Raw genomic sequence first — 21,388 nt, 5'->3', positions numbered from 1 at the left:
GGAAGATGGGACAGAATACGGCATGTACTTTTTCCCCTGGGGGACACAATGCTTTATTACAGGGGTCTCCAAACTTATTAAAAAGGGGCCATATTACTGTCTTTAAGACTTGGGGGGGTGGTCAGTGGCTGGTGGGAGTAGAGAATGCCCCAGCATGAGTGGGAGAAAATAATGTCTCAGGCTTGGGTTGTCAGTGGAAGTAAGAAAATTACATAGTGCCTGTGGTCAGTAGGAGGAGGAATTGTAGCCCATTATTGGTGTCAGTGGAAAGAATTGTGCCCCATCATTGGTATCAGTGGAAGGAACCGTGCCCCATTGTTGGTGTCCGTGGTAGAAATAGTTCCCCATTGATGGTGTCAGTGGAAGCAATAGTGTCCCTTTGCTGGTGTCATTGGAAGGAATAGTGTCCCATTGCTGGTGTAATTGGAAGGAATTGCGGCCTATTGTTGGTGTCAGTGGAAGGAATAGTGCCCCATTGCTGGTGTCATTGGAATGAATAGTGTCCCATTGCTGGTGTCAGTGGAAGGAATAGTGTCCCATTGCTGGTGTCAGTGGAAGGAATTGCGGCCTATTGTTGGTGTCAGTGGAAGGAATAGTGCCCCATTGCTGGTGTCATTGGAATGAATAGTATCCCATTGCTGGTGTCATTGGAAGGAATAGTGTCCCATTGCTGGTGTCATTGGAAGGAATAGTGTCCCATTGCTGGTGTCATTGGAAGGAATAGTGTCCCATTGCTGGTGTCATTGGAAGGAATAGTGTCCCATTGCTGGTGTCAGTGGAAGGAATAGTGTCCCATTGCTGGTGTCATTGGAATGAATAGTATCCCATTGCTGGTGTCATTGGAAGGAATAGTGTCCCATTGCTGGTGTCATTGGAAGGAATAGTGTCCCATTGCTGGTGTCAGTGGAAGGAATAGTGTCCCATTGCTGGTGTCAGTGGAAGGAATAGTGTCCCATTGCTGGTGTCAGTGGAAGGAATTGCGGCCTATTGTTGGTGTCAGTGGAAGGAATAGTGCCCCATTGCTGGTGTCATTGGAATGAATAGTATCCCATTGCTGGTGTCATTGGAAGGAATAGTGTCCCATTGCTGGTGTCATTGGAAGGAATAGTGTCCCATTGCTGGTGTCAGTGGAAGGAATAGTGTCCCATTGCTGGTGTCAGTGGAAGGAATTGCGGCCTATTGTTGGTGTCAGTGGAAGGAATAGTGCCCCATTGCTGGTGTCATTGGAAGGAATAGTGTCCCATTGCTGGTGTCATTGGAAGGAATAGTGTCCCATTGCTGGTGTCATTGGAAGGAATAGTGTCCCATTGCTGGTGTCAGTGGAAGGAATAGTGTCCCATTGCTGGTGTCATTGGAATGAATAGTATCCCATTGCTGGTGTCATTGGAAGGAATAGTGTCCCATTGCTGGTGTCATTGGAAGGAATAGTGTCCCATTGCTGGTGTCATTGGAAGGAATTGCGGCCTATTGTTGGTGTCAGTGGAAGGAATAGTGTCCCATTGCTGGTGTCAGTGGAAGGAATTTGTGGCCTATTGTTGGTGTCAATGGGAGGAATAGTACCCCATTGATGCTGTCAGTGGAAGGAATAGTGCCCCATGGTTGCTGTCACTGGAAGGAACAGTGCCCCATTGTTGGTGTCACTGGAAAAAAAAATGTCTCTTTGTTGGTGTCAGAGGGAGGAATAGTGCCCCATTATTGTTCTGCCTAAAAGCAAGCAAAGGGCCACCAATATATACAACCTTTATCCTATTATTATTAACAGATTTATGATGGGATTTGGTACCTGGAAAATTGTTCTCCCCTCTAATACCTCTTACCTGGAAGGGTCTGGTGGGATTGATTTGAATGTTGGCGAGCTGCCATTTATTGCCGTTGTCCCCGTTCAGTGACCACAGCTGCATGTCGCCGGTATTAATGGCTCGGAGAAGCACGTTCAGGCGACCTAAGGAGCAGAGAACAAAGAAACGTCCGTCATTCACATGTCACACGGGGAGCCGGTGAAATTGATTTAGCTGCGAAATTCTCAATTCTCAATTCCATTTTTAAATTTTTTTTATTTGTATACATAAATATATACGCCAATATCACATGCGTTTGTACAATGTGCTGCCCACACCCCAACACACTAAGGCACCTGCACTGTAGCACGCCACAACACAGCAGTCAGTTGACCTGTTGCAAAAAGGTCACATACAGTGCATCCGGAAAGTATTCACAGAGATTCACTTTTTCCACATTTTGTTATGTTACAGCCTTATTTCAAAATGGATTCAATTAATTATTTTCCTCAAAATTCTACAAACAATCCCCCATAATGACAACGTGAAAGAAGTTTGTTTTAAATCTTTGCAAATTTATTAAAAAAAAAAAATAAATAAAAAACCCATGTACATGTAGCACTGACCCCCGAAGGAGCTGCTGGTTTTGTTGGGCTTACCGTTACCTTCTTGACCTCGCCTCCGTCTAGGGGTTCCCGTGGTAGATGGCCCAAAGAATTTCCGAAACTGACACTGGATCCTCTTTTTGGGATATTTATTGAAAAGATAACACAGTTTCTTAATGAAGGGTAGAGGGTTAGGAAGAAAGTTCAGGTACTTTTGGAACTGCAAAAATAGGAAGTCTTTCACTATAGAAATCCAGAAAATTACAGTTTCACAACTGGATTCTTACAGCCTCCGGATAGACCTCCTCTCACTAGGCCTAGCAGCCGGTAGGGTGTTAAAGCGGAGCTCCACCCTAAAGTGGACCTTCCGCTCATTGGAACCCTCCCCCCCCCACCGGCGCCACAATTGGCACCTTTCAGGGGGGGAGGGGGGTGCAGGTACCTGTACAGTACAGGTATCTGCACCCACTTCCGGCGTAGATTCTGCAGAAGGTACGCCCCTTTCCGCAGAATCTACGCCCCTTTCCGAAGGTCCCCCGCTGCCTGCTGGGAAACACACGGATCCCAGAGACAGCGGGGACCATCCTTATTGCGCAGCGCGACTCGCGCATGCGCAGTAGGGAACCGGGAAATGAAGCCGAAAGGCTCCATTTCCTGATTCCCATACCCAAGATGGCGACGGCAGCACCCGAGAGACGATCGAGAGATCGGCTTCGGGTGCCGACATCGCGGGCGCGCTGGGCGGGTAAGTGTCCTTATTTTAAAAGTCAGCAGCTGCAGTATTTGTAGCTGCTGGCTTTAAAAAAAAAAAAAACGGCGGACTCCCGGCGGACTCCCTCTTTAAGTAAAGCAAAGTCTCTGCCACAGGCTTGGATGTAGAACACTTGAGAAGCAAAAGTCTCTGCCACAGACTTGAATGTAACTGAGGGACGTAGATAAATTTAGAGAACTATGATACGGTACCAGTATCTCTCAGCCTGTCCGGTGATACCGTATTAGTATAGATCCACAAAGTGTCCTTCAACTGAGCCTTCAGGCTCCTTCTGAGAAAGCAGCCTTACGCATGGCCTTCTCCCGAAGAGTCCTCCCCTGGATGCTTCTCCAGTTGCTGGGCCTCTCCTTAGATGAGACGGCACCGGACCACCTTTGAATCATTATGGCCTCATATCCATTCAGGCCTGTCCCAGCAGTTGCTTCGCCTCGGGCTACATAGCCCCGAGACTCGGAATTGCATGGATCCGCACCCTAGGCCAGGAGGGCCATGGGGGCTGGTCAGGAGGTCCAGGACCAAACAGACAGAAAAACGCTTCTGGACTGAAACCCAGAAATCCGTGATGTCAGTACCTTTAATACCCTCTCCGAGAATGCACAGCAAGATGACACTTCCACTAGGCTGGTTCAGAGAGAAAGAAGACATTCAATGCACCCAACTAGACTGCGTTCTACCACTTGCTGGCAGTGACAGCGACACCTGCAGCCAAGGAGAACTCAGTGCAATCCAGCTAGACTGGTACTGAAACCATAATTTGGCAAAATTAGCCCTAAAACCCAACTGTGGTTTTAGGAATGTAATTTTTTTTAAAACAAATAGCGCGTTCTCTTCAGGAGCCAACACTACATACATAAGTATCACAACCTTTGTCATGGTACTCAAAATTGAGCTCAGGTTCCTCCTGTTTCCACTGATCATCCTTAAGATGTTTCTACAACTTGATTGGAGTCACCTGTGGTACATTCAGTTGATTGGACATGATTTGGAAAGGCACACACCTGTTTATATAAAATCTCACAGTTATCAGTGCATGTCAGAGCACAAAACAAGCCATGAAGTCCAAGGAATTGTCTGTAGACCTCCAAGACAGGATTGTATGGAGGCACAGATCGGGGGAAGGGCACAAAAAACATTTCTGCAGCATTGAAGGTCCCAATGAGCGCAGTGGCCTCCATCATCCATAAATGGAAGAAGTTTGGAACCACCAGGACTCTTCCTAGAGCGGGCCGCCAAACTGAGCAATTGGAGAAGGGCCTAAGTCAGGGAGGCGATCCACTCTGACAGAGCTCCAATGATTCTCTGTGGAGAGAGGAGAACCTTCCAGAAGAACAACCATCTCTGCAGCACTCCACCAATCAGGCCTGTATGGTAGAGTGGCCAGACGGAAGCCACTCCTCGGTAAAAGGCACATGACAGCCCACCTGGAGTTTGCCATAAGACACCTGAAGAACTCTCCAGACCATGAGAAACAAAATTCTCTGGTCTGATGAAACAAAGATTGAACTCTTTGGCCTGAGGAAACCAGGCACCACTCATCACCTGGCCAATATCATCCCCACAGTCAGGGTCCTTGCTAGGTGGCAAAAAGACCAGGGGCTTCAGCCGGAAGTCCGAGCCCGGCACCGGGGGGGAAGATGTTACCTACCTGACACGCACAGACCTACCTGACACGCACAGATCTACCTGACATGCACAGACCTACCTGACATGCACAGACCTACCTGACACGCACAGACCTACCTGACATGCACTGACCTACCTGACACGCACAGACCTACCTGACATGCACTGACCTACCTGACATGCACTGACCTACCTGACATGCACTGACCCACCTGACATTAGACATGTGCGCCGTCAATAAATTTGTTTTGTTCCGTTTCGTATTAGAATTAATTTGTATTTTGTAATTCGTGTCCGAAATTTCATATGAAATACGAATTTTCATTAGGTCCGTTAACTTTTCGTAACAATTACGAATGTTCGTTATGATGAATTTATCATTATGAGGGGCTCCCACCATCCCTGTGCAGTGATGACTTCCTGGGTTTTTAACTTTTAGGTTTGTTAACTTTTCGTAAAACAATTACAAATGTTCGTTAGGAATTTGGATCCGAAATTTCGTACAAAATTCGGTAGCATAGTAATTCGTATTTCGGATTCTCCCAAATTTACGGAAATTCGTATGAATTTTGAATTCGTACGAAACTAATCGCACATGTCTACCTGACACCCGCTGACCTACCTGACACACCCTGAACTACCTGACCCACACTGACTTACCTGACACACACTGACCTACCTGACATGCACTGACCTACCTAACATGCCCTGACCTACCTGACCAGACTACAGCCGCCTGCCCGCGCGCCTAGTGGGAATCTTATAACAAAGTGACGCGGCGCAGCAGCCGCATTGTAATTCCCGCCTTCTGGAGCCTGCAGCACCTATGATGGGCGTCACACATACCGGAATGTCCCACCATTAAACCAGTGGGACATCCATCATAGGCTCTGCAGTTTACAGAAGGTGGGACCTACTATGTCACTCAGCTGTGCTCCGGGTCAGATCGGTTCCGCGCTTGGCAGCGCTCAAGCTCGGGGCTAATAACAGCTAATATTAGCTCAGGGCTAATAACAGTGGGTCCCCAAAAAGTCCCCCGAGACTCTGGGCTTTTTGGGGACCCACTCAGGGCTCCAGCCCCCCCCCAACGCCACTGACTAAGGTTAAGCATGGTGGTGTGGGGATGTATTTCAGCGTCAGGAACTGGGAGACTAGTCAGGTTTGAGGGAAAAATGAATGCAGCAATGTACAGAGACATCCTAGATGAAAACCTGCTCTTGAGTGCTCTGGACCTCAGACTTGGGCGAAGGTTCATCTTCCAACAGGACAACGACCCGAAGCACACAGCCAAGATAACAAAGGAGCGGCTACGGGACAACTCCGTGAATGTCCTTGAGTGGCCCAGCCAGAGCCCAGACTTGAACATCTCTGGAGAGATCTGAAAATGGCTGTGCACCGACGCTTCCCATCCAACCTGATGGAGCTGGAGAGGTCCTGCAAAGGACGAATGGGACCAAACTGGCCAAAAATAGGTGTGCCGAGCTTGTAGCATCATATTTAACAAGACTTGAGGCTGTAATTGGTGCCAAAGGAGCTTCACCAAAAGTATTGAGCAAAGGCTGAGAATACTTACAGTGGTGTGAAAAAGTGTTTGCCCCCTTCCTCATTTCCTGTTCCTTTGCATGTTTGTCACACTTAAGTGTTTCGGAACATCAAACCAATTTAAACAATAGTCAAGGACAACACAAGTAAACACAAAATGCAATTTGTAAATGAAGGTGTTTATTATTAAAGGTGAAAAAAAATCCAAACCATCATGGCCCTGTGTGAAAAAGTGATTGCCCCCCTTGTTAAAACATACTATAACTGTGGTTGTCCACACCTGAGTTCAATTTCTCTAGCCACACCCAGGCCTGATTATTGCCACACCTGTTCACAATCAAGGCATCACTTAAATAGGAGCTGCTTGACACAGTAAGGTCCACCAGAAGATCCTTAAAAGCTACACATCATGCCGAGACCCAAAGAAATTCAGGAACAATTGAGAAAGAAAGTAATTGAGATCTATCAGTCTGGAAAGGGTTATAAAGCCATTTCCAAAGCTTTGGGAATCCAGCGAACCACAGTGAGAGCCATTATCCACAAATGGCGAAGACATGGAACAGTGGTGAACCTTCCCAGGAGTGGCCGGCCGCCCAAAATTACCCCAAGAGCGCAGCGACGACTCATCCAAGAGGTCACAAAAGACCCCACAACAACGTCCAAGGAACTGCAGGCCTCACTTGCCTCAGTTAAGGTCAGCGTTCATGCCTCCACCATCAGGAAAAGACTGGGCAAAAATGGCCTGCATGGCAGAGTTCCAAGGAGAAAACCACTGCTGAGCAAAAAGAACATCAAAGCTCGTCTCAATTTCTCCACAACACATTTTGATGATCCCCAAGACTTTTGGGACAACATTCTGTGGACCGATGAGACAAAAGTGGAACTCTTTGGAAGGTGTGTGTCCAAGTATATCTGGCGTAGAAGGAACACTGCATTTCATAAAAAGAACATTATACCAACAGTAAAATATGGTGGTGGTAGTGTGATGGTCTGGGGCTGTTTTGCTGCTTCAGGACCTGGAAGACTTGCCGTGATAAAAGGAACTATGAATTCTGCTGTCTACCAAGAGATCCTGAAGGAGAATGTCCGACCATCTGTTCGTGTACTCAAGCTGAAACGAACTTGGGTTCTGCAGCAGGACAATGATCCTAAACACACCAGCAAGTCCACCACCGAATGGCTGAAGAAAAACAAAATGAAGACTTTGGAGTGGCCTAGCCAAAGTCCTGACCTGAATCCTATTGAGATGTTGTGGTATGACCTTAAAAAGGCCGTTCATGCTCGAAAACCCTCTAATGTAACTGAATTAGGACAATTCTGCAAAGATGAGTGGGCCAAAATTCCTCCAGGACGCTGTAAAAGCCTCATTGCACGTTATCGCAAACGCTTGGTTGCAGTTGTTGCTGCTAAGGGTGGCCCAACCAGTTATTAGGTTTAGGGGGCAATCACTTTTTCACACAGGGCCATGATGGTTTGGATTTTTTTTCACCTTTAATAATAAACACCTTCATTTACAAATTGCATTTTGTGTTTACTTGTGTTGTCCTTGACTATTGTTTAAATTGGTTTGATGTTCTGAAACACTTAAGTGTGACAAACATGCAAAGGAACAGGAAATGAGGAAGGGGGCAAACACTTTTTCACACCACTGTATGTACATGGGGATTTTTTTGTTTTTTATTTTTAATACATTTGCAAAGATTTCAAACAAACTTCTTTCACGTTGTCATTATGGAGTATTGTTAGTAGAATTTTGAGGAAATTAATGAATTTTATCCATTTTGGAATAAGGCTGTAACATAACAAAATGTGGAAAAAGTGAAGCGCTGTGAATACTTTCCGGATGTACTGTACAACTTTTAACACACTGGGTTGTATTGGCCGCCCATTCATTTTCAATAGGCCAGCTTAATACATTATTCATTCATTTGGAAGGTAACGGGCGTTATGGGTTCGTTCGTACCTTTGATCTTTGGTCAATCCACACTCAGATCGTTCTTCAGAGAACATTGACGAAATAACATAACAGAAGCAAACATCATTCATGTACAAAGATCAGCAGAGAGGTCCCTCTTCTCATGTGGAGCGTCATTTTTTCAGCAGACCCCCCCATTAGGATCTTCCTGGATCACCAGAAGTCAACAAGCCCGCCGCACCCACATTGTACCCACAGCTATCCCTTTCTTGGGGGTTCCTGCAGTTCTCCATGTAAGTGGCAACCCTCCCCCACCCCCGTGTCCCCAGGTGAAGAATACGAGGGATAGGTAGCACCAAAGCTGGGCACTTCAACATTTAAAAAAAAAAAAAAGAAGTCCTCCGCAAAGTCCCCCTTGTATGACTATTCTGGAAAGATCGGCCAATGTGGGGGAATGGAGACCCGTACGGATCATTCACACGTGACCTTTGGAGAAGAGAGGATTATAGATGACTATTTAGAAAGATTAATCTGACAAAGAGAGAACGGAAGGTTTTTGAGAGATGCGGCAATTAGACACGGAGGGGCCGCCGAGGATTAGAGATAATATTTCCCAATAAACAACACGGCCTTAAAACAACGCACATCGCTTAATGTCATTCCCGCCACGTGTACGCCTCGGAACGAGCGCCATCCCAAGAGAGCGCGGTGGCGGAGAGGCCGCTGTCTGCCAAACCAGCCAACTTACAGCATACAGTGCCTTGCAAAAGTATTCACCCCTCCCCTCCTTTAGCATTTTTCGTGTTTTGTTGCCTCACAACCTGCAATTAACACGGATTATTTGAGGATTTGCATCATTTAATTTACAGAACACGCCCACAACTTTGAAGATGTTTTTTTTTTTTTTTTTTTTATTGTGAAGCAAACAACAAATAGGACAAAATAACAGAAAAAATGTGCATAACTATTCACCCCCCCCCCCCTAAAGTCAGTACTTTGTAGAGGCACCTTTTGCGGCTATCACAGCTCCAAGTCGCTTTGTAGAAGTCTCTATGAGTCTTGCCACATCTCACCACTGGGACTTTTGCCCCATTCCTCCTCACAAAACTGCTCCAGCTCCTTCAAGTTGGATGGTTTGCGCTTGTGAATGGCAATCTTTAAGTCTGGTCACAGATTTTCTATTGGATTCAGGTCTGGACTTTGACTAGGCCATTCCAACACATTTACATGTTTCCCCTTAAACCGCTCAAGTGTTGCTTTAGCTGTGTGTTTGAGGTCATTGTCCTGCTGGAAGGTGAACCTCCATCCTAGCCTCAAATCACACACAGAGTGCTACAGGTTTTGCTCAAGAATATCTCTGTATTTAGCACCGTCCATCTTTCCCTCAACTCTGACCAGTTTCCCAGTCCTGACTGCTGAAAAACACCATGTTTCACAGTGGGGATGGCATTCTTTGGGTGATGTGATGTGTTGGGTTTGTGCCAGACATACAGTGCCTTGCGAAAGTATTCGCCCCCTTGAACTTTTCAACCTTTTGCCACATTTCAGGCTTCAAACATAAAGATATAAAATTTTTATTTTTTGTGAAGAATCACCAACAAGTGGGACACAATTGTGAAGTGGAACGAAATCTATTGGATTTTTGAAACTTTTTTTAACTAATAAAAAAATGAAAAGTGGGGCGTGCAAAATGATTCGGCCCCCTTGCGTTAATACTTTGTAGAGCCACCTTTTGCTGCGATTACAGCTGCAAGTCGCTTGGGGTATGTCTCTATCAGTTTTGCACATCGAGAGACTGAAATTCTTGCCCATTCTTCCTTGCAAAACAGCTGGAGCTCAGTGAGGTTGGATGGAGAGCGTTTGTGAACAGCAGTTTTCAGCTCTGTCCACAGATTCTCGATTGGATTCAGGTCTGGACTTTGACTTGGACATTCTAACACCTGGATACGTTTATTTGTGAACCATTCCTTTGTAGATTTTGCTGTATGTTTGGGATCATTGTCTTGTTGGAAGATAAATCTCTGTCTCAATTTCAGGTCTTTTGCAGACTCCAACAGGCTTTCATCCAGAATGGTCCTGTATTTGGCTGCATCCATCTTCCCCTCAATTTTAACCATCTTCCCTGTCCCTGCTGAAGAAAAGCAGGCCCAAACCATGATGCTGCCACCACCATGTGTGACAGTGGGGATGGTGTGTTGAGGGTGATGAGCTGTGTTGCTTTTACGCCAAACATATCGTTTTGCATTGTGGGCAAAAAGTTGGATTTTGGTTTCATCTGACCAGAGCACCTTCTTCCACATGTTTGGTGTGTCTCCCAGGTGGCTTGTGGCAAACTTTAGACGAGACTTTTTATGGATATCTTTGAGAAATGGCTTTCTTCTTGCCACTCTTCCATAAAGGCCAGATTTGTGCAGTGTACGTCTGATTGTTGTCCTATGGACAGACTCTCCCACCTCAGCTGTAGTTCTCTGCAGTTCATCCAGAGTGATCATGGGCCTCTTGGCTGCATCTCTGATCAGTCTTCTCCTTGTCTGAGCTGAAAGTTTAGAGGGACGGCCAGGTCTTGGTAGATTTGCAGTGGTCTGATACTCCTTCCATTTCAAAATGATCGCTTGCACAGTGCTCCTTGGGATGTTTAAAGCTTGGGAAATCTTTTTGTATCCAAATCCGGCTTTAAACTTCTCCACAACAGTATTACGGACCTGCCTGGTGTGATCCTTGGTCTTCATGATGCTCTCTGCGCTTTCAACAGAACCCTGAGACTATCACAGAGCAGGTGCATTTATACAGAGACTTGATTACACACAGGTGGATTCTATTTATCACCATCAGTCATTTAGGACAACATTGGATCATTCAGAGATCCTCGCTGAACTTCTGGAGTGAGTTTGCTGCACTGAAAGTAAAGGGGCCGAATAATTTTGCACGCACCACTTTTCAGTTTTTTATTTGCTAAACAAGTTTAAATTATCCAATAGATTTCGTTCCACTTCACAATTGTGTCCCACTTGTTGGTGATTCTTCACAAAAAATTAAAATTGTATATCTTTATGTTTGAAGCCTGAAATGTGGCAAAAGGTTGAAAAGTTCAAGGGGGCCGAATACTTTTGCAAGGCACTGTAGTGTTTTCTTTGATAGCCAAAAAGTAAAATTTTAGTCTCATCAGACCAGATCACCTTCCTCCATACATCAGACCGGAGCACCTTCCTCCATACATCAGACCGGAGCACCTTCCTCCATACATCGGAGCAGATCACCTTCCTCCACACATTAGACCAGATCACCTTCCTCCATACATCAGACCAGATCACCTTCCTCCATACATCAGACCAGATCACCTTCCTCCATACATCAGACCAGAGCACCTTCCTCCATACATCAGACCAGATCACCTTCCTCCATACATCAGACCAGATCACCTTCCTCCGTACATCAGACCAGATCACCTTCCTCCATACATCAGACCAGAGCACCTTCCTCCATACATCAGACCAGATCACCTTCCTCCATACATCAGACCAGATCACCTTCCTCCGTACATCAGACCAGAGCACCTTCCTCCATACATCAGACCAGAGCACCTTCCTCCATACATCAGACCAGATCACCTTCCTCCATACATCAGACCAGAGCACCTTCCTCCATACATCAGACCAGATCACCTTCCTCCGTACATCAGACCAGAGCACCTTCCTCCATACATCAGACCAGATCACCTTCCTCCATACATCAGACCAGATCACCTTCCTCCGTACATCAGACCAGAGCACCTTCCTCCATACATCAGACCAGAGCACCTTCCTCCATACATCAGACCAGATCACCTTCCTCCATACATCAGACCAGATCACCTTCCTCCATACATCAGACCAGATCACCTTCCTCCATACATCAGACCAGATCACCTTCCTCCATACATCAGACCAGAGCACCTTCCTCCATACATCAGACCAGATCACCTTCCTCCGTACATCAGACCAGAGCACCTTCCTCCATACATCAGACCAGAGCACCTTCCTCCATCCATCAGACCAGATCACCTTCCTCCATACATCAGACCAGATCACCTTCCTCCATACATCAGAGCAGATCACCTTCCTCCATAAATCAGACCAGAGCACCTTCCTCCATACATCAGAGCAGATCACCTTCCTCCATACATCAGACCGGAGCACCTTCCTCCATACATCAGACCAGATCACCTTCCTCCATACATCAGACCAGATCACCTTCCTCCGTACATCAGACCAGATCACCTTCCTCCATACATCAGAGCAGATCACCTTCCTCCATACATCAGACCAGATCACCTTCCTCCGTACATCAGACCAGATCACCTTCCTCCATACATCAGACCAGATCACCTTCCTCCATACATCAGAGCAGATCACCTTCCTCCATACATCAGACCAGATCACCTTCCTCCATACATCAGACCAGATCACCTTCCTCCGTACATCAGACCAGATCACCTTCCTCCATATATCAGACCAGATCACCTTCCTCCGTACATCAGACCAGATCACCTTCCTCCATACATCAGACCTGATCACCTTCCTCCATACATCAGACCAGATCACCTTCCTCCATACATCAGACCGGATCACCTTCCTCCATACATCAGACCAGATCACCTTCCTCCATACATCAGACCAGATCACATTCCTCCATACATCAGAGCGGATCACCTTCCTCCATACATCAGAGCAGATCACCTTCCTCCGTACATCAGACCAGATCACCTTCCTCCATACATCAGACCAGATCACCTTCCTCCATACATCAGAGCAGATCACCTTCCTCCATACATCAGACCAGATCACCTTCCTCCATACATCAGACCAGATCACCTTCCTCCATACATCAGACCAGATCACCTTCCTCCATACATCAGACCAGATCACCTTCCTCCGTACATCAGACCAGATCACCTTCCTCCATACATCAGACCAGAGCACCTTCCTCCATACATCAGAGCAGATCACCTTCCTCCATACATCAGACTGGAGCACCTTCCTCCATACATCAGACCGGAGCACCTTCCTCCATACATCAGACCAGATCACCTTCCTCCATACATCAGACCAGATCACCTTCCTCCATACATCAGAGCAGATCACCTTCCTCCATACATCAGACCAGATCACCTTCCTCCATACATCAGACCAGATCACCTTCCTCCATACATCAGAGCAGATCACCTTCCTCCATACATCAGACCAGATCACCTTCCTCCATACATCAGACCAGATCACCTTCCTCCATACATCAGACCAGATCACCTTCCTCCATACATCAGACCAGATCACCTTCCTCCATACATCAGACCAGATCACCTTCCTCCATACATCAGAGCAGATCACCTTCCGCCATACATTTTTGGATTCTCCCACATGCCTTTTCGCAAACTCAAAACGTGCCATTTTGTTTTTTGCTGAAAGTAATGTCTTTCTTCTGGTCACTCTGCCATAAAACACCAACTCTATGGAGAGTACGGCTTATTGTTGTCCTATGTACAGATACTCCAGTCTCTGCTGTGGAACTCTGCAGCTCCTCCAGGGTTACCTTAGTTCTCTGTGCTCCTCTCTGATTAATGCCCTCCTTGCCCAGTCCGTGAGTTTTGGTGTGTGGCCGTCTCTTGGCAGGCTTGTTGTTGTGCCATGTTCTTTCCATTTGGTTATAGATAGATTTGATGGAGCTCCTAGGGGGTCATCAAAGATTTGGATTTTTTTTATAACCCAACCCTGACTTGTACTTCTCAACAACATTGTCCCTTACTTGTTTGGAGAGTTCCTTGGTCTTCATGGCAGTGTTTGGTTAGTGGTGCCTCTTTCTTAGGTGTTGCAGCCTCTGGGGCCTTTCACAAAGGTATGTCTATGTAATGACAGGTCATGTGACACTTAGATTGCACACAGGTGGACGTCATTTCATGAATTATGTCACTTCTGAAGGTAATTGGTGGCACCAGAGCTTTTTATGGGCTTCATAACAAAGGGAAGTGAATACATCCGCACATTACAATTATCAGTTTTATATACTAATATATATTTTTCTAATTTTACTTCAACAACTTAGACTATTGTGTTCTGATCCATCACATATAATTCAGATGAAAAAAAAATTTAACCAACGGCTGTAATGTAACAAAACACTAAAAATGCCAAGTGGGGGGTGAATACTTTTGCAAGGCACTGTAAATACATAAGAGGGGGGATATGATCACCGTGTATAAATGCATAAGGGGGGATATGATCACTATATGTAAATACATAAGGGGGGGGGGGGGGGAGAGCACAGAGACATAAGGTAACCCTGCAGAGTTCCACATCAGAGACTGGAGTATCTGTACATAGGATGACAATAAGCTGTACGCTCCATAGAGTTGGGCTTTATGGCAGAGTGGCCAGAATAAAGACATTACTTTCAGCAAAAAACAAAATGGCAGGGTTCGAGTTTGCGAAGGCACGTGGGAGACTCCAAAATGTACGGAGGAAGGTGCTCTGCTCTGATGAGACTAAAATTTATCTTTTTGGCCTTCAAAGAAAACGCTATGTCTGGCACAAACCCAACACATCTCATCACCCAAAGAACACCATCCCCACTGTTTCCCAGTCCCGACTGCTGAAAAACATGTTTTTCAGCAGTCGGGACTGGGAAACTGGTCAGACTTGAGAGAAGATGGATGGTGCTAAATACAGGGATATATTTTTAGCAAAACCTGCACCACTCTGTGTGTGATTTGAGGCCTAGGACGGAGGTTCACCTTCCAGCAGGACAATGACCCCAAACACACTGCTAAAGCAACACTTGAGCAATTTAAAGCGGAGGTCCACCCTAAAATGGACCTCCGCTCATCGGAATCCCCCCCCCCTCCGGCGCCACAATCGGCACCTTTCAGGGGGGAGGGGGGTGCAGTTACCTGGATAATCCAGGTAACTGCACCCACTTCCGGGCTAGCTCTCTGCGGAACGAGCGTAGGTTACGCCCCCGTTCCGCAAGCGCCCGCCCCCTTCAGCAAGTGCCCCGCTGCCTGCTGGGAAACACACAGCTCCCAGAGGCAGCGGGGACCGTCCGGATTGCGCCGCGCGGCTCGCGCATGCGCAGTAGGGAACCGGGAAATGAAGCCGAAAGGCTCCATTTCCTGATTCCCATACCCAAGATGGCGGCGGGACCCGGCAGCCGAGCGAACGATCGGCTTCGGGTGCCGACATCGCGGGCGCGCTGGACAGGTAAGTGTCACTATTTAAAAGTCAGCAGCTGCAGTATTTGTAGCTGCTGGCTTTAAAAAAAAAAAAAAAAAAAACGCGGAGTCCCGGTGGACTCCCGCTTTAAGGGGAAACATGTAAATGTGTTGGAATGGCCTAGTCAAATCCCAGACCTCAATCCAATGGAAAATCTGTGGTCAGACTTAAAGATTGCTGTTCACAAGCGCAAACCATCCAACTTGAAGGCGCTGGAGCAGTTTTTGCAAGGAGGAGGAATGGGCAAAAATCCCAGTGGTGAGATGTGGCAAGACTCATAGAGACTTATCCAAAGCGACTTGGAGCTGTGATAGCCGCAAAAGATGGCTCTACAAAGTATTGACTTTAGGGGGGTGAATAGTTATGCACATTGACTTTTTCTGTTATTTTGTCCTATTTGTTGTTTGCTTCACAATAAAAAAATAAAAAATCTTCAAAGTTGTGGGCGTGTTCTGTAAATGAAATGATGCAAATCCTCAAATGATCCATGTTAATTCCAGGTTGTAAGGCAACAAAACACGAAAAATGTCAAGGGTGGGGGGGGGGGGGTGAATACTTTTACAAGGCACTGTATACATGGAGATCATGTCCCCCTTATGTATTTATACATGGTGATCATATCCCCCCTTAATCTCCTCTTCTCAAGAGAGAATACATTCAGTTCCTCTAATCTTTTCTCATAGCTGAGGTCCTCCATGCCTCTTATCAGTTTGGTTGCTCTTCTCTGCACTTTCTCCAGTTCCCCCGATATATTTTTTTATGAACTGGTGCCAGGGCTGGACTGGGGCAGAAATTTGGCCCTGGAATTCATCCAGACCGGCCCACTTACATTTTGAGTGTCCCATCAGCACTCCCTTACATCAGAGTGTCCCATCACCAGCCCCTTACATCAGAGTGTCCCATCAGCACTCCCTTACAACAGAGTGTCCCATCACCAGCCCCCTTACAACAGAGTGTCCCATCACCAGCCCCCTTACAACAGAGTGTCCCATCAGCACCCCTTACATCAGAGTGTCCCATTACCAGCCCCCTTACATCATTGTCCCATCAGCACCCCCCTTACATGAGAGTATCCCACCAGCACCCCCATTATATCAGTGTCCCATCAGGAGCCCCCTTACATCAGAGTGTCCCATCAGCAGCCCCCTTACATCAGAGTGGCCCACTGAGCCATCGGCCCACCGGGAAACTCCCAGTAGACCCAATGGCCAGTACATGCCTGACTGGTGCCCAAAACTGAACTGCATATTCCAGATGAGGTCTTATCACTGAGGTGCGGTGAGGTGAGTGTCTGGTGAGGCACTGGTTAGTATCAGAGCCAGATACACACAGGTTACATACACAGCGATCATTCGAGCGAGAGCAATAATTCCAGCACTAGACCTCCTCTGTAACTCTAAACATGTAACCTGTAAAAAAAAATATTAAAGCGTCACCCGTGGAGATTTTTAAGTACTGAAGTTTGGCGGCATTTCACAAGTGTGCGCAATTTTAAAGCATGACATGTTCGGTATCTATTTACTCGGTGTAACGTCATCTTTCATAGTATACAAAAGAAAAAAAAAAATTGGGCTAACTTTTGTGTTTTTTTAATTATTTTTATTCACGAAGCAGTTTCTTTCCAAAAAAAATAAAAAATGCTTTTGAAAAATTGCTGCGCAAATACCGTGTAACATAAAAAGTGGCAATGACCACCATTTTATTCCCTAGGGTGTCTGATAAAAAAAAAATATTTTATTTTTATATATAAATAAAATGTTTGGGGGTTCTGAGTAATTTTCTAGGAAAAAAAATAATGATTTTTACATGTAGGAGAGAAGTGTCAGGATTGGCCTGGGTGACAAGGGGTTAAGTAAGTAATATACAAAATAATTATTATATATTGTTTTTAAGGTAATTTACTATATTTTCAAAAACTGTAGGCAGATTACTAAAGTTTGAAGTTATAACTTCCAACCAGTAATTTCACAGTCAGGGCTGGACTGGGGCAGAAATTTGGCCCTGTAATTCATCCAAACCAGCCCACTTACATTTTGAGTGTCCCATCAGCACTCCCTTACATCAGAGTGTCCCATCAGCACCCCCTTACATCAGAGTGGCCCATCAGCAGCCCCTTACATCAGAGTGTCCCATCAGCACCCCCTTACATCAGAGTGTCCCATCAGCACCCCCTTACATCAGAGTGTCCCATTACCAGCCCCCTTACATCAGTGTCCCATCAGCACCCCCCTTACATGAGAGTATCCCACCAGCACCCCCCTTATATTAGTGTCCCATCAGGAGCCCCCTTACATTAGAGTATCCCATCAGCAGCCCCCTTACATCAGAGTGGCCCACTGAGCCATCGGCCCACCGGGAAACTCCCGGTAGTCCCAATGGCCAGTACATGCCTGTTCACAGTAGATACATAATAAATTATTATCTTATAACATAGAACATAATAATATAAGATTTAGCTTGTAGCTTTTCAGCAGCAAAAGATTCTCGTTCTACTTCTTAACTGTGTGAGAAAAACATGGGATTGTGGGCAAATCTTATATCCATAAACACATGTATTTTCCTTCTAGTTAAGAGGGTTGGAAGGGAGGATTTGTCTTTTAGACATGCCCCTTTCTATGACACTGCAGTTAGAGGCGTGCCTCCAATGCAGCATTTATAGTGGATAGCTTGGGCCAATAGTACTTTACCATTGGTCCAAGACTCTAAGCTGTCCATTGAGCTCTGTGCCTCTGACAAGACCTGAGGAGAGGCACTGTGAGCTCATTCTCTCAGTCTACTGCAGAGTGTTCCAGCTTGTATTTAAACTGGCCGCTCTGTATGTAGCTTCTGACAGGCTGCACAAGGAGCCCCGTATCTCCGAAACATAGATGATAGGAGCCCCATTTTTACCAGTGGTGGGGTAAGACTCCAACTACCAACCCCCCGAATTTGGGGTCTCTGTGACCCCTGGTTGCCGCGCTACGACCCTCAAAGCCTCACCTTCCTCCCCTGACTGCATGTCCCTGGGTCTTATTATCTACTACTAGTATTAATAAATACAATTACTATCTACAACTTTTATATGTCTATCTATCTGTAATATATGGGCAAGAGTTTGTGAACTCATGGCCATCACACCTAGATGAGTTTGTTGGACATCCTATTCCAAAAAATTTCCATTAATATTGAGTTGTTCCCCCTTTGTGGCTATAACAGCCTCCACTCTTCTATCTATCTGTCTAACTGTCTATCTATCTATCTATCTATCTGTCTATCTATCTATCTATTACATAATATCGTTCCCCACCATGTATACTTCTCAAAATGAGCTCCATTCCAAGAGCTCAATCCAGGGCCGGATTAAGAGCATCATGTGCTTGGTGCTGAGGATTTTGGTGGGCCTTTTACTGGGCACCCTTCTGCTTTCCAAGAGCCTGTGCTGGCATGCACCATAACTCAAAAGTGCGCAGTCGCACAGGCATAACACTAGGGAAGCCTGGCATTTGATTTGCCAAATTTCTGTAAGGGCCGTGCATTGGCGGGCACTCTGAGCTGAAAGAGTGCAGTTGCGCAGGTCTAACACTATGGAAGCCCCAGACTTCTGTAAGAGCCCTGCATTAGCATGCCCCAGGCTTCTGTTAGGAGTGCTCATGCAGTGCCCATTATCAATCCCACCACCCTGCCCCGGCGGTGCATGTTGAATGCAGGGCCCATCAGGGGAGATCCCTTAACGTTGACCCATTGCTTTCCATGTCCTTTTTGGGTGGCTGGGCCTATATTAAGGTAGGGGCCTGGAGCTGCAGCTCCAATAGCCTCTACGTTAATCCAGCCCTGGCCCAATCCATCGAAGAGGCTGATGTCTACCAAACCAGTCAAAAAATGTCCATTAATATTGAGTTGTTCCTCCTTTGTGGCTATAACAGCCTCCACTCTTCTATCTATCTATCTATCTAAATCTATCTATCTATCTATCTATCTATCTATCTATCTATCTATCTATCTATCTATCTATCTATCTATCTATCTAAATCTATCTATCTATCTAAATCTATCTATCTATCTAAATCTATCTATCTATATATCCATGTATCTATCTAAATCTATCTATCTATATATCCATGTATCTATCTATCTATCTATCTATCTATCTATCTATCTAAATCTATCTATCTATCTAAATCTATCTATCTATATATCCATGTATCTATCTATCTATCTATCTATCTATCTATCTATCTATCTATCTATCTATCTATCTCTCTCTCTCTCTATCTATCTATCTATCTATCTATCTATCTATCTATCTATCTATCTATCTATCTATCTATCTATCTATCTATCTATCTATCTATCTATCTATCTGCCTATCTATATATCCATGTATCTATCTATCTATCCATTACATAATATCATTCCCCACCATGTATACTTCTCAAAATGAGCTCCATTCCAAGAGCTCAATCCATCGAAGAGGCTGATGGCTGATGTCTGCCAAACCAGCCAACCAGGTAACGAGTAATCTAACTGATTACTCTTCCCCTCATGGTAACTCAGTTCCCATTACTTGGGCGGCATTACCTCAATTACATCTACCGACCGGGAGGCCACGCCGTGGCCGCGTTGCCTGGCCATTTGTTCCGCCGCGGGGAGGGGGGCTTTTTTCCCGCTGAGCTGAGAAGAGGCTGAGACTCAGAGAGATTTCTGGACCGCCGCATCCCGCCCTGCCTATCCAGAGAGAGAATGTAGGGAGGCGGGGTGGACACTGAAAAATTAAGTCAGCTGACTAGCTGACACCAATCGAGTGAAAGGGGAGGGTCTATCTCTCTCCCCGTGAGGAAAGGCATCCCTGGAGGCATTCAAGTAAGTGACTGTCTGACGATTCGAATTGCAGTGCAATCAATCCATCCCAAGTCCTCCACCACCGCTGCTTCTTACTGATCCCATCCCTACCCACCCCCCATCACTTCTACAACAGAGGTGATGGGGGGGGATAGAGTAGGGATGAGATCAGTGGTGGTGGGGGATGGGATCAGTAAGAGGCAGAGGTGGTGGTGGTGGGAGAGGATGGCACCACCACTACTTCCACCCCCCAAGTACCACGCTGGCTGCCACCCCCCCCAAGTACACCACTGCTCCCACCCCCCCAAGTACACCACCACCACTGCCACCCCCCCCCAAAGTACCACCGCTGCTACCCCCCCAAGTACACCACCACCACTGCCACCCCCTCAAGTACCACCGCTGCCACCCCCTCAAGTACCACCGCTGCCACCCCCTCAAGTACTACTGTTGCCACCCCTCAAGTACCACTGTTGCCACCCCCTCAACATTTGGGTTCAAATAAATACCAAATGTTCTAAAATACTGTATATAGTGTTTTTATTCTTCAATCTGTTAATATAAACATCTTTGATATTAAAGATGTTATAAAACGTAATTGCATTATAGAATATTTAAAAAAAGTCACAGTTACTTTGCTGAGTAACTAATTACTTTTCCAATGTAGTAATTGAGTTACTAACGCAATTACTTTTTGAGAGAAGTAATTTGTAACAAAACTAATTACTTTTTTAAAGTAAGATGACCAACACTGCCTGGGACACCTTTGGGCGCTCCAAAGAGAATAGTAGTAGTGCCCCCTCACCCTCCTGTCAGGACCTGTTTCAAGCCACATACCTGTCTGAATATTGTTTCCGGGTTTCAGTTTGACTGAAACCCAGACACAGGATACAAAACCTGAAGTAGGGCAGTGGATGGTGTCAGTAGAGCAGTGGACAGTGTCAGTAGGGCAGGGGATGGTGTCAGTAGGGCAGTGGACGGTGTCAGTAGGGCAGGGGATGGTGTCAGTAGGGCAGTGGACGGTGTCAGTAGAGCAGTGGACGGTGTCAGTAGAGCAGTGGATGGTGTCAGTAGAGCAGTGGATGGTGTCAGTA

General features: G+C 46.0%; 1 protein-coding gene across 1 annotated transcript in view; it reads right to left on the bottom strand.

The window, feature by feature from the left end:
- MDGA1 (MAM domain containing glycosylphosphatidylinositol anchor 1) overlaps positions 1-21,388 on the bottom strand; it is a 487,363-nt gene that overhangs the window by 10,016 nt on the left and 455,959 nt on the right. Inside the window, exon 15 of the mRNA XM_077485391.1 lies at positions 1,818-1,942. Within this exon, the coding sequence (XP_077341517.1) occupies positions 1,818-1,942 (125 nt within the window). The remainder of the gene's footprint in view (positions 1-1,817; positions 1,943-21,388) is intronic.

Source organism: Lithobates pipiens, unplaced genomic scaffold (genome assembly GCF_037356315.1).
Source record: "Lithobates pipiens isolate NorthernLeopardFrog02 unplaced genomic scaffold, aLitPip1_a1.2 Scaffold_18, whole genome shotgun sequence".
Classification (NCBI taxonomy): domain Eukaryota; kingdom Metazoa; phylum Chordata; class Amphibia; order Anura; family Ranidae; genus Lithobates; species Lithobates pipiens.
Note: the sequence above shows the minus strand (reverse complement) of the source record. Positions and strands in the feature narration are given on the sequence as shown.